Below are 13,663 nucleotides of genomic sequence, written 5' to 3' on the forward strand. Positions count from 1 at the left end.
TCTCCTAACAGTGGGATACACAGTGGCAGCAGTTGGGACCATCTGCCATCACAAGGGGAGAGGATGCATGAGGATAAAGCAGACCAGGAGAAAGTGAAACAAAGAAAATATGAAGAAAGTTCTGAGGGCAGAGTCCCTGGATCACGCCGTACCTGAAAGTAGAACTTCCCAGTTATGCAAGCCAAGAATCTCCTGTATTGTCTAAGTCTAGCTGTCCAAGGCTGCTGTGACTTACAATCACAAGGAATCCTCTGTGTTAGGCATCTCTGTGTCTGCTTCTCACGACAGCCTAAGCAGGTGTATCTGCACCCATTTTCCAGATGGGTAAGCTAAGTCTTAGAAGGGCAAAGTGAGTTGTTCAAGGTCACAGAGAGGGAGCATGGTGGGAATTCAAATCCACGTTTGACAAAAGCCCTGTGGCTCTCTCCATGCCATCACGTGTGTCCACATCCCGGCTTACCCATTCAGCGTGGGAGGGTCGCCCCTGGCCCAGGTGAATGTGGCATTCCTCACGGTGATGCTGTTCGTGCCCCCGCCTACAAAGCACAGAGACAACACGTCAGGCACAGGCTGAGCTGTGGGACTCCACATGAACAGAACGCTCTCTTCCTCTGCTTGAGTGGCTCAACCCCAGACGCTTGACACGAATGGCGCTAGGCATTATGATCTGGTGACATCAGCCACGGGTTCTGAAAGAAGAAACTCAACCTGCAGTTTTGGAGGCAGCCCCAGACCCAGAAAGGAGAAGGAAACTGCAAGAAGCTTTGTCCTTGTACGATGGAGTTGCACCATCTGGACGATCATCTCGGGAGATGACTGCACAGGCGGGGGCCCCACAAGAACTACTCAGTGCTCTCGACGCCCTGGCCCTTCTCAGGCAGGTTCGGGGCAGCTCCAGCTGGGAGGGCCGAGCAGTGGCCAAGGTCAGTGGGAAACAGCTGGCGTCCACATGCAAACCTCTCTCCACTGGGGTGGCCTGCATCAGACCGCTGGGCCCTCCTTGAGGTTCAAAGGGAGGTCGTTCACCCTTCTCCCCATGTCCTCTGTCTTCCTCCCCCAGCCACACCACCCTACACACATCACATCACCGCAGGTGGATCTTTCTAAAACACCCATCACGATAAACTCAAAAAAAGAGGATACGGAACAGGAAGTGTGGTATGAGGGCACGGGGGAGGGGAAGATTGTTGGAGACAAAGCCCACGTTATCCGGCTCCATGTTTCTGTCTTCTTCTGAGACAGGATCTGGCTTCTGCACCCAGGCTGGAGTGCAGTGGTGCGATCTCAGCTCACTGCAACCTCCATCTCCCAGGTGCAAGCGATTCTCCCACTTCAGCCTCCTGAGCAACTGGGACTACAGGATATGCACCACCACACCCAGCTAATTTTTTTTGTATTTTTTGTAGAGATGGGGTCTTGACATGTTGCTCAGGCTGGTCTCGAACTCTTGGCCTCAAGTGATCTGCTTGCCTCGGCCTTCCAAATTGCCGGGATTACAGGTATGAGACATCGTGCCTGGCCAGCTCCACACTTCTAAGGCTCCTAGCACCTCTGTCTTCTTTTACTCTTCTTCCCGTTATTTTCCTTTTACTTCATGTCTCTCACTTAAAAGCAGGCCAGGCGCTGGGGCTCATGCCTGTAATCCCAACACTTTGGGAGACCGAGGCGGGCAGATCACCTCATGTCAGAAGTTCAAGACCAGCCTGGCCAACATGGTGAAACCCCATCTCTACTAAAAATACAAAAATTAGCCAGGTGTGGTGGTGCATGCCTGTAGTCACAGCTACTCAGGAATCTGAGACAGGAGAATCGCTTGAAACCAAGGCAGAGGTTGCAGAGAGCCAAGATCGTGCCACTGCACTCCAGCCTGGGCAATAGAGTGAGACTCTGTCTCAAAAAAAAAAGAAAAGAAAAACGAAAAAGAAAAAACAGAAAAGCAACTCTCTGAATTACGAGCCACCTTAAGACCATCTGGAGCTAATACAGGAATATTTTTTAAGTTGTCAAATGAAGAAATAACTTCCTCCATGCATCAAAGAAACAAAAAACCTACAGACAGAGGAATTAACTTTCTCCTTCAGCTCTTCTAAAAGAGTGGATGTGGAATGAGGAAACTGGGAGTTGCTATTTAAGGAATTTAAGAAAAGCCACTAGAGAGAGAGAGGTTGCAGAGAACGGTTAGCTTGGGAGCAGGAAGCAGCCAAGGGGGCCCCCACTGGCTAGGGCATGCTAAACATTCCAGAAAGTCCAACCACCTAGGAGGCCCCTATTAGGGCAGGAAGGAGGGGCTACAGTGCGGGCGGCACCCAGGGGCCTAGGGGTTTCCTGATGCTTCCATTGAGCTGTGAACAACTTCAGTAGCAAGAAACCACCCCCCGCCCACCGCCGGCCACCTCAAATTTCAGCCTGTGTTTAGCAGAGAAATTTGAGCCCAGAGTAGATGGAATCGTTCCCTTATGATGTGAGGGGATGTGGGACACTGGGACAGCAGAAACCAGATGACCACAGCCCAGGGGTTTTGGGAGGCAGCACCCACTTGGGCCACGGTTCTCAACTGGAGGCAACTGTGCCCCTCAAGGCACATCTGGTGATGTCTGGAGCCATTTTCGGTTGCCAAAATTGGGGTGGGTACTACTGTATCTAATGGGTAGAAGTCCAGGGTTGCTGCTCAACATCCCACAGTGCACAGGACAGTCCCCAACCACAAAGAACAATGTGTCTCCAGACGTCAGTAGCGCCCAGGATAAGAAACCCCACACCAGGGGGCTGAGCTGAAGATGCTGAGACCGTCTCGCTCTGACCAGAGATGTGACAACTCCCACGATCTGTTTGGCATCTTCTATGCACCAGGTGCTGTGTCAAACATTTTAGGTGCCACTAAAGATACTTTAGTGCAAGACTTTAGAGCCCCTGCGAGGTGCAAGACACAGCTCACACGGTATAACCGACATTTACACACATTCAATCTTCTGACCACATTCATTGGACTCTGGAGCCAGACTGTATGGGTTTGAATCCTGGGGCTACCACTTCATAGCTGGGTAGCCACAGGCAAGTTACTTAACTTCTCTGTGCCTTTCTTTTTTTTTGAGATAGGGTCTCACTCTGATGCCCAAGCTGGAGTACAGTGGCACGATGACAGCTCACTATAGCCTTGAACTCCTGGGCTCCACCAGTAACTCCTGCCTCAGCCTCTCAAGTAACTACGACTACAGGTGCACCACCATGCCTGGTGAATTTTTTAATTTTTGTAGAGACAAGGTCTCACTACATTACCCAAGGTGGTCTCAAACTCCTGGCCTCAAGCAATCCTCCAGCCTTGGCCTCCCAAAGTACTACGATTATAGGTACGAGCCACTTGCACCCAGCCTGTGCCTCACTTTTTCATCTGTAAAATACGGCTGACAATCATGCAATCAACTTCAGAGGGCTGTGGTGGGGTGTCTATGAGGCAGTGCACACAGAGCACTTCCCACAATGCTTGGCACATAGTAGGTGCTCAGTAAATCTCAGTGAGGCAACACCCTATGGCCAGGAAGAGCATGGACTCTACTGACGGGCTGTGGGTATGAATGCTGGTTCTTCTTTTGATCAGCTGTGCAATCTCAGGCAAGTTTCAGAGACCACTTTCTTCATCTGGAAAATGGGGGTTTCCACCACCCTCCTCCAGGGGTGCCACGGTGAGTAATGGACAAGTTGGGACATCGACATCCTTGGAACAGAACGTGCATGACAGGGGCTTTATAAGTGAACGTGTCACTGCACTTAGTGCCATTAATATTTATTTATTTATTTATTTTTTTTTTTTTGAGATGGAGTCTCGCTCTGTTGCCCTGGCTAGAGTGCAGTGGTGTGATCTCAGCTCACTGCAAGCTCCGCCTCCTGGATTCAAGTGATTCTCCTGCCTCGGCCTCCCGAGTAGTTGGGATTACAGGTGCCCAACACCATGTCCAGCTAATTTTTGTATTTTCAGTAGAGACGGGGTTTCACCATGTTGGCCAGGCTGGTCTCTAACTCCTGACCTCAAGTGATCCACCTGCCTCAGCTTCCCGAAGTGCTGGGATTACAGGCGTGAGCCACTGTGCTCGGCCTAATATTTATTATTAAGTGCCTAGAGAGATGGTTACAAACAACGTCCCTGGCTGGGGGCGGGGGGGGGGCTGGGAAACGATAAATTAACAAGCTACAAAACGAACAAACCTGCCAATAAAAATGCATGGCCGGGTGCAGTGGCTCACATCTGTAATCCCAGCACTTTGGGAGGCTGAGGCAAAGGAATCCTTGAGCCCAGGAGTTCAAGACCAACTTGAGGAAAAAAGCAAGACTTTGTCTCTCCAAATAAAAAAATTTAATGTTGGAAAAAAAAAAAAAAAAAACGGCCAGGAGAAGTGGCTCATGCCTGTAAGCCCAGCACTTTGGGAGGCTGAGGCAGGTGGACTGCTTGAGCTGAGGAGTTCGAGACCGGCCTCGACAACATGGCGAAACCCTGTCTCTACAAAACATACTGAAAAATTATCCAAGTGTGGTGCTGTGTGTGCCTGTAGTTCCAGCTACTTGGGAGGCTGAGGTCAGAGGATCACCTGAGCCCATGAAATCAAGGCTGCAGTGACAGCTGTGACTGCGCCACTGCACTCCAGCCTAGGCAATAGAATGAGACCCTATCTCAAAAAAAAAAAAAAAAAAAAAAAAAAAAAAATCCAAGTAACACTCGGCCAAAGAAAGGTACTTTTGTTTCCCTTATCTAGATAAAGCTGAGGCTCAGACCTAAGTCTACACAGCTTGTGACTGGTGGAGGCTGGCCAGCCTCCAGAGTCCTCATTTAGCCCAGAATAGAACCAAGGTCAAAGCCTTGGAAAGTGACTCCCTGCGGGAAACCTCAAGCAGCTGCTGCCCCTCAGCAAGAAAACAAAAATTCAAGTGCAACTTCACCCTCCAGGGAAGTGTAAGACAGGACAGAAGCCCAGGAGGCCAGGCTTCCCTTCCCTTCTGCCGGCTCTGCAGAACCCTTGCCCCCGGGGTCTCGCAGACAAGCGCCTGGGCAGAGTCAAACCCAAAGGGAGCCAAGGGAAAGAAATGCAAGTAGGGAGGACCCAGCGGGAGATGGAAAGGCGGCCACTTGCAGAAGCCAGGACCGAACGAACACACACACACCGTCTTTGACAGGCCGTCGCTCGATGCTGTCAGGTTCCAGCTCCTCATGGGAGAGAAAGATCCTCAGGCGTTTGAGGGAGACACTCGCCTATACAGAGAGCAATGGCAGGGAAGAGTTATTTTTAAAAAGCATTTCTGCAAAACAAACCAAGGTTAACTTTCGGAGGTTTTCCTGGGTGTGGAGGGGCACCCACCCTCCCTTATTTCCGAAGGTCCCACATTTCTTAGAACCAGTGTATACTTCAGAATTAAACAAAACAAAAAAAAAAGAAACAGGTTTTGGTTCTGCTTTGTTTTAAAAGCCCACAAAAGGTATTTCAGAAAAAATGGGCAAATGGCTGGGCTTGGTAGCTCAAACCTGTAATCCCAGCACTTTGGGAGGCTGAGGCAGGCAGATCACTTGAGGTCAGGAGTTTCAGACCAGCCTGGCCAACATGATGAAACCCTGCCTCTGTTAAAAATATATATATAAAATTAGCTTGGCATGGTGGCACGCACCTGCAATCCCAGCTACTCGGGAGGCTGAGGAAGAAGAATCACCTGAACCTGGGAAGGCGGAGGTTGCAGTGAGCCAAGATCATGCCACTGCACTCCAGCCTGGGTGACAGAGTGAGGCTCCGTCTCAAAAAATAAATAAATAAAAATAAAAATAAAAGAAGAAAAGAGCAGACGCCTGGTGGAAAAGGGACTCTGGAAACATAACAGCAAATGCAACAGAGCCAATTCAAACAGCCCAATGGGACAGGCATTTCTGAGATACTCCAGAAAACTTGGATATGGGCTGAGTATTATTGTAAAAACTTATTGTTAGTTTGCCTAGACATGATGACGGTGTTATAGTATGTAGGAAGAAATGCACCCTGAAGTATTTGTGGGTAGAATGTAAAGGGTCTGAGATTTGCTTTAAAATTATTTGGCAAAGAAAGGAAAGAATGAAGGGATAGATAGCAGAGTTTAGAATTAAAAACAAATGAAGGCAAAGGGACAAGGGAGGGATACTGAAAAAGGATGAGATAAATCAACTGTGGCAAAATGTTTTGGGTTTTTTTGTTTATTTGTTCTTTGTTTTTGAGACGGAGTCTCGCTCTGTCACCCAGGCTGGAGTGCAGTGGCGCAATCTCGGCTCACTGCAAGCTCCACCTCCCGCGTTCACACCATTCTCCTGCCTCAGCCTCCCAAAGTGCTGGGATTACAGGCGTGAGCCACTGTGCCCAGCCTTGGTTTCTCTATTTGAGACAGAGTCTTGCTCTGTTGCCCAGTCTGGAGTGCAGTGGTGCAAACATAACTCACTGCAGCCTCAAACTCCTAGGCTCAAGCCATCCTCCTGCCTCAGCCTCCCACGTAGCCACTGCAGGCGTGCACCCCACACCCATTTTGTTGTTTTTTGTAGAGTAGGGGTCTCATTACGTTGCCCAGGCTGATTTTGAACTCCTGGGCTGAAGCAATCCTACCACCTCAGCCTCCCACAGTGCTGGGATTACAGGCGTGAGCCAATTCGTCCAGCCAAAAAATGCTGATGTTGAATCTGAGTGATGTGTACATGGGGTTCATGGTGTATTATTTCCTTTTTTGGAGACTGAGTCTCACTCAGTCGCCCAGGCTGGAGTGCAGTGGTGCGATCTTGGCTCACTGCAACCTCCGCAACCTCCACCTCCCAGGTTCAAGCAATTCTCGTGCCTCAGCCTCCAAATTAGCTGGGATTACAGGCACTCACCGCCACATCTGGCTAATTTTTGTATTTTTAGTAGAGACAGGGTTTCCCCATGTTGGCCAGGCTGGTCTCGAACTCCTGACCTCAGCTGATCCACCTGCCTTGGTCTCCCAAAGTGCTGGGATTGCAGGTGTGAGCCCTCATGCCTGGCTTTTATTCTTTTTCTTTTTTTTTTTAATACCAGTTTACAAGCTTTAAGCTATTCTACTTCTGTGTACACTTGACATTTTTCATAACAAAATGGATTTTTTTTGTTTTTGACGAAGCCTGCAATCAGCGTTGTACCACCAAATTTTAAGGTTGATTTGTCTATGTAGTTAAAATGGAGTTTTCAAAATGGGTGTTTGCAATGCTCGGAAAAAGAATGTGGAAATAGAGCAGAAAAGTAACAGGAGCTTCCAACAGTGCCCAAGTGTGACAAAACAGAAAGCCACCCCTCCTTACACAGTCAATGGCAGGAATTTTAGAGATTCTACAGGGTCTACATTGTTTAAAAAAAAAAAAAAGAAAACAAAAACAAAAAAAACAGCGTCTTACTCCCTTCACCCAGGCTGGAGTGTAGTCGTGTGACTATGACTCCCTGCAGCCTCAACTTCCCAAGCTCAGCTGATCCTCCCACCTCAGCCTCCTGAGTAGCTGGGAGTACAGGGGCACATCACCATGCCTGGCTAATTTTCAAATATATGTGTGTATATATATACACATATACATATATATATGTATTTTTTTTTTTTGTACAGACAGGGTTTTACCATATTGCCCAGGCTAGTCTCAAACTCCTAAGCTTCAGAGATCCACCTGCCTTCGCTTCCCAAAGCGCCAGGATTACAGGCATCTGCCACCATGCCTAGCCATAAGGTTGGGGTTTTTCTTTTTATTTTTTTTATTCTGAGATGGAGTTTTTGCTGTGTCACCCAGACTGGAGTGCAATGGCACAATCTTGGCTCACTGCAACCTCTTCCTCCTGGGCTCAAGCAATTCTCCTGCCTCAGCCTTCCGAGTAGCTGGGATTACAGGGACCCGCCACCACACCTGGCTGATTTTTGTATTTTTAGTAGAGATGAGGTTGCACCATGTTGGCCAGGCTGGTCTCAAACTCTTGACCTCAGGTGATCCACCCGCCTCAGCCTCCCAAAGTGGTGGGATTACAGGCGTGAGCCACCGCACCCAGCTGTAAGGTTGGGGTTTCTCAAAGCGTGGGTGGTCAAGACCTATCAATGGGTTGTAAAATCAATCAAGTCAGACAAGAGCTACATTTTTGAAAAAAAGGATACGAGGAGGAATAGCAGAAGAGAAAACAGTATTTCAGGAAGATTCTTCCAGAGCATGGGAAAGCCTTGCTGCATTAAACTTGATTCATATACTCAAGGGTGAGTTCTCTGTCAAGAAGTCAAATGCATTTTCTTTCTTTCGGGCATGACCAGACAAAAGCATGGCAGCCTTGGTCCGGGCCTCATGGAGCCCGATCTGGAGTGTGATCTAGAAGCTGCGCTCAGGGGCACTTCCATGCTTTTGCGGCCTAGAACCCCAAGGCCCCCTCTCGGAAGTCGCCCCAGCTTCCCCCTGTACCTGCACGATGCTGCTGATGACCATGGGGAGAATGTTCAGGGGAAACCGGAGGATGTTGAACAAGGCCAAAGACACGAAGGCTGTCTGGGCATCCAGGATGTTGTTCTTGTCAATGGTCACGTAGACAGCAAATGTGCACAGGGCCACCTGCAAGCAGAACGCCCGGTGCTGACTGCTGTGCCCTGAGTGAGAGTCATCATCCTAGGAGCAGTGACAGGCCCTGGGGACGCGCTCGGGCCCTCCCCAGGTGGCCGCAACTGACCGGCTGCTGGAGCTCGTGGAAAAACCTGGGGCAGCATCTGGCACGTAGCAGGTGTTCACTAAACACTCCAGGAATGAACTGGATAAATCAACGACCAGGAGGAGCCCAAAGAGCTGGCCTCTCCCATCAACTTTCTCAGCGATGTCCTAGAGGGGCATTCTTAGTATTCCCCAAAAGCACCAAGCACAATCCCCAAGCCAGGCCTTTGCCCCTGCCATTTCCTCTGCCTGAAACCATCTTCCATCTAGGTGGCCACCTGGCTCCTCCCTCTCACCATTCAAGGGAGCTGCCTCTCCCACTCTACCCAAAGAGCCCTGCCATCTGGCCATCGTCCCATGTATTTTCAGGGTCTCAGCACTGCCATTTCATTGCTACTTCCTGGAAGGTCATACAGCTTAAAAATAAAAACCATACACTTTGCCATATATCCGCTGTGGGACCCTGGTTATTTCACCTCTCCAGGCGAGCCCCTATTTTCTCATCTATGAAATGGAAGTCATGATAGGCTTTTAAGGGCTGTTGGCGCTTATGTAGGGTGCTTATTTGCACAGGGCCCAAGCACAGTAAAACTCAACAGATGGCAGCTGCTTTTATTTCTTGTTACAAGATTTGGTCCAAATTCCTTAGATCATTCTTCCAAGGAATCTATTAATGTGGTCCCACAAGCAAGAGCCCAGTCCCATGGGCAGCCAGAGTTGGTTCGTGTTCTGGCTCTGACATTAACAAGACAGATGACGCTGAGCCATGGCACAGAAATTTTCCAGGCTCCAATGTCAAGAGGGAGGCAAGGTGCTCAAAACGACAGGGACACATGATCCCTGGGTGCAGCGGTGCAATCATGGCTTACCACAGCCTCGACCCCCCAGGCCCAAGCATTCCTCCCACCTCACCCTCCCGAGTAGCTAGGACTACAGGCGCATACCACCATCCCCAGCTAATTTTTTTATTTTTGTAGAGACTGGGTCTCCCTATGCTTCCTAGACTGTTCTCGAACACCTGGGCTCAGGCCATCTGCCTGCCTCGGCCACCTAAAGTGCTCGGATTACAGGCATGAGCCACCGCAGCCATCCTGGCTCCCATCTTCTAAGAGGTAACGAAACACTGACATCTTATCTAAAGACACTTTTTTTTTTTTTTTTTTTTGAGACACAGTCTCATTCTTTTGCACAAGATGGAGTGCAGTGGTGCGATCGCAGTTCACTGCAACCCCTGCCTCCCGGGGTCAAACGATTCTCATGCCTCAGTCTCCAAGTAGCTGGAATTATGGTGCCCACCACCACACCCGGCTAATTTTTTGTACTTTTCTTAGTAGAGATGGGGTTTCGCCATGTTGGTCAGGCTGGTCTTGAGCTCCTGGCCTCAAGTGATCCGTCTGCCTCGGCCTCCCAAAATACTGGGATTACAGGTGTGAGCCACCATGCCCGGCCCAGAGATATTCTTTACTCAAAAGGGTCTACATGTATCTACATGATAGACTATTCAACCATAAAAAGGAGTGAAATTCTTATACATGCTAAAACATGGATAAACCTTGAAAACATCACGCTAAGAAACCAGTCAGATGGCCAGGTGGGATGGCTCACACCTGAAATCCCAGCACTTTGGGAGGCTGAGGCGGTCGGATCACCTGAGGTCGGGAGTTCCAGACCAGCCTGACCAACATGGAGAAACTTAGCCAGGAGTGGTGGTGCATGCCTGTAATCCCACCTACTCAGGAGGCTGAGGCAGGAGAACCGCTTGAACCTAGGAGGCAAACGTTGTAGTGAGGCAAGGTCATGCCATTGAACTCCAGGTGGGAAACAAGAGAGAAACTTCGTCTCACAAAAAAAAAAAAAAAGAAAGAAAGAAGCAGTCAGAAAAGGCCACCTGTTGTTTGATTCCATTTATATGCAACGTCCAGAGTAGATAAATAGAGACAGACAGAAAGCAGATTAGTGGTTGCCTGAGACGGAATGGAAGGTTTGGGGAGCAAGTGATAACAGGTACAAGGCATCCTTCTGGGGTAATGAAAATGTCCTGGAATTAGTGGTGACTGTCGTATCATTTATACAACAAACCCACTGGGTGACCTTCACACTGCTTATACAAAAACCCACTGCGTGACCTTCACACCACCTACACACAAACCCACTGGGTGACCTTCACACCACCTACACAAAAACCCACTGGGTGACCTTCACACCGCCTACACAGAAACCCACTGGGTGACCTTCACACCGCCTACACAAAAACCCACTGGGTGACCTTCACACCGCCTACACAGAAACCCACTGGGTGACCTTCACACCACCTACACACAAACCCACTGGGTGACCTTCACACCACCTACACAGAAACCCACTGGGTGACCTTCACACCGCCTATACAAAAACCCACTGGGTGACCTTCACACCGCCTACACAAAAAAACCACTGAATTGCACACTTTTAAATGGTGAATTATATCTCCATTAAAAAAATAAATTTCAATACGCATGGTAGTCCATGCCTGTAATCCAAATGCTTTACGAGGCCGAGGAGGGAGGATCACTTTAGGCCAGAAGTGCGAGCTGAGCCGGGACAAAAGAGCAAGGCTGTGTTTCTACAAAATTTTTTAAAAAATAAGCCAGGTGGCTGGGCTCAATGGCTCATGCCTGTAAGCCCAGCATGTTGGGAGGCCAAGGCAGGTGGATCACCTGAGGTCAGGAGTTCAAGACCAGTCTGTCCGACAGGGCAAAACCCTGTGTCTACTAAAAATACAAAAATTAGCCGGGTGTGGTGGCGTGTGCCCATAGTCCCAGCTACCAGGGAGGGTGAGGTAGGAAAATCACTTTAACCCGGGAGGTGGAGGTTGCAATGAGCCAAGATTGTGCCACTGCACTCCAGCGTGGGCGACAGAGCAAGACTCCATCTCAAAACAATAATAAGTCAGGCATAGTGGCATGCACCTGTAGTCCTAGCTACTAGGGAGGCTGAGACAGGAGAATCATTTGAGCCCAGGAGGTCAAAGCTGCAGTGAGCTATAACTGTGCCCCCACACCAGCCTGGGTAACAGAGTGAGGCCCCCATCTCCAAACAAGTAATTTTTAAAAAAGTACCTCTCCAAAGTCAACCTATTTTTTAGTGTAGAAGTCAAAGTGCTGACTCAGATCCCAGGGCCCAGCTGATTTGTAAAGTCCCTTCCCTGTACCTCATTTGGCCTCATCTGTCACTCTCCCCTCACTCCCACTGTTTCAGCCTCCATGATTATCCCACCTACGAATGGGCACAGTAATGCCCCAGGGCCTTTGCACGTGCTCTTGCTACTCCCTGGTTGGCCTCTTTACCTCCATCTAGTCTTTCCTCAAGTGTCACCTTCTCAGTGAGCCTGGACCACCGTACTTAAAACTGCAAGCTGCTCCTATTACAAAGCCCTGACTCTTTTCTTCCTATAGCACTTAGGATGGCTTTCTCTAGCACTAGGTTTTATTTATTGTGCCTGTTGTTCCTTGTCTGTCTCTCTCTGTGAAAATGAATGTTCCATGACTGGAGATTATTACTTGTAGTATTCGCTGCTGTATTGTCAGAGCCTAAGACAGAGCCCAGATCATGGCGCTCAGTGAATGTCTGCTGGGTAGATGATGGATGGGTAGGAGTGGATAAATGGGTGGGGAAGGGGTAGGTGAATTTGCCTGAGGGCAGAAGAGCACATCAGAGGTGTCTCTTCAGCAGTGAAGCAAACCAGGCCTCAGGCATCTCACCACCAAAACGTACCAGCCCCCTTGGTGAGCCAAGTACCAATCGATGCCGGCTGCTGGCAGCACAGGGCACACACAGAGAGGGGACAGGACATCACGCAGCCCCTTTCAGGTCCATGGTCCTGGCTTCTCCAGGAGGAAGAAGTCATCTAGCCATCCACCCCTCAGTTATTAACTGAGCACCCATTATGCGCTGGGGACTGAGGAGGGCTTGGCAACCCTGAGACGCACAGTCTAGTGGAAGCACAGGCTTTAACAGGCTCCCTACAGGCAGTGTTTGGAAATCTGAAGAGGCTGGTAGGATGGGCACAATGACTGGGGCTCCAGGCAGGAGGAGACTGGAGTTCGCCTTGTAATAGGCGAGGGTCAAGGGTGCAAAAGTCCTTCATACACAGTGAGGAACACCTGTCCCCTAGGTGCCTTTTCTGAGAAACGTGGAAAACCAATGAACGGAACCCCTACACTCCAGCCCACCCCCTAAAAATCCTGATGCCCTGTGTGCAGTTATCTGCTCTTACTGCCTGCCTGGCATCTATTGCTCTGTTTATGGCAACACGCAATTTTCTCTGGGGGAACTGAACTTCTCCCAATCTCAACCTATGAGCTTCAGCCACAGATGAACCTCCTCCTCCCTCAACCCCTACCTTGGCCCCAAGCCCTGAAAGACATGACCCAGCCCTGGCTGACCCAAGCATCCTATCTCCCTGGGCTCAGTGACTGGCTCAGGAAGAAGCATGTGATCAACCACAACCAATGAGACTCAATCCCATAGCTTTGCAGGAACTATTGGGGAAAAGAGTAAGACTGTCTGTTCACAGAGGTTGCTGAGGTGACAGGATGATCAGGAAACTGCCAGCTAATAAAGAAACCACCATCAAGAAAACAGAGCTGAGAGTCAGAGATGTTGTTATTCCCAACATTATCTTGGGAACTCCTAGATCCAGCTATGCCTGGAACCCCATTCATGCTTGAAAGTCTTTTTCTAGACTTTTCAGTTTTATGACTCAAAAATCCCCCTCTTCTCTTACTCTAGTTGATTTAAGCTACGTTTCTTCATTTGCAAGACAGTTCCTAACTAATATGATTTATTTCAACCTCTCATTCATTCATGTATTTATTCATTTACCTACATATATTTACGGAGCATGAACCATTTGCCAAGTTCCCTATGCTTTGGGGGTACAAGCACAAAATGACAAGGTCTGACTGGGCGTGGTGGCTCACGCCTGCAATCCCAGCACTTTGGGAGGCCGAG

At 49.2% G+C, this 13,663-nt stretch overlaps 1 protein-coding gene across 1 annotated transcript in view; it reads right to left on the reverse strand.

The window, feature by feature from the left end:
* Positions 1-13,663, reverse strand: part of ABCC1 (ATP binding cassette subfamily C member 1) — a 150,016-nt gene that overhangs the window by 65,609 nt on the left and 70,744 nt on the right. The window contains exons 13-14 of the mRNA XM_030798043.1: positions 5,152-5,239; positions 461-536 (exon numbers count right to left, since the gene is read on the reverse strand). Coding sequence (XP_030653903.1) covers positions 461-536; positions 5,152-5,239 — 164 coding nt within the window. The remainder of the gene's footprint in view (positions 1-460; positions 537-5,151; positions 5,240-13,663) is intronic.

The sequence above is a fragment of the Nomascus leucogenys genome, chromosome 18, assembly GCF_006542625.1.
Source record: "Nomascus leucogenys isolate Asia chromosome 18, Asia_NLE_v1, whole genome shotgun sequence".
NCBI lineage: Eukaryota > Metazoa > Chordata > Mammalia > Primates > Hylobatidae > Nomascus > Nomascus leucogenys.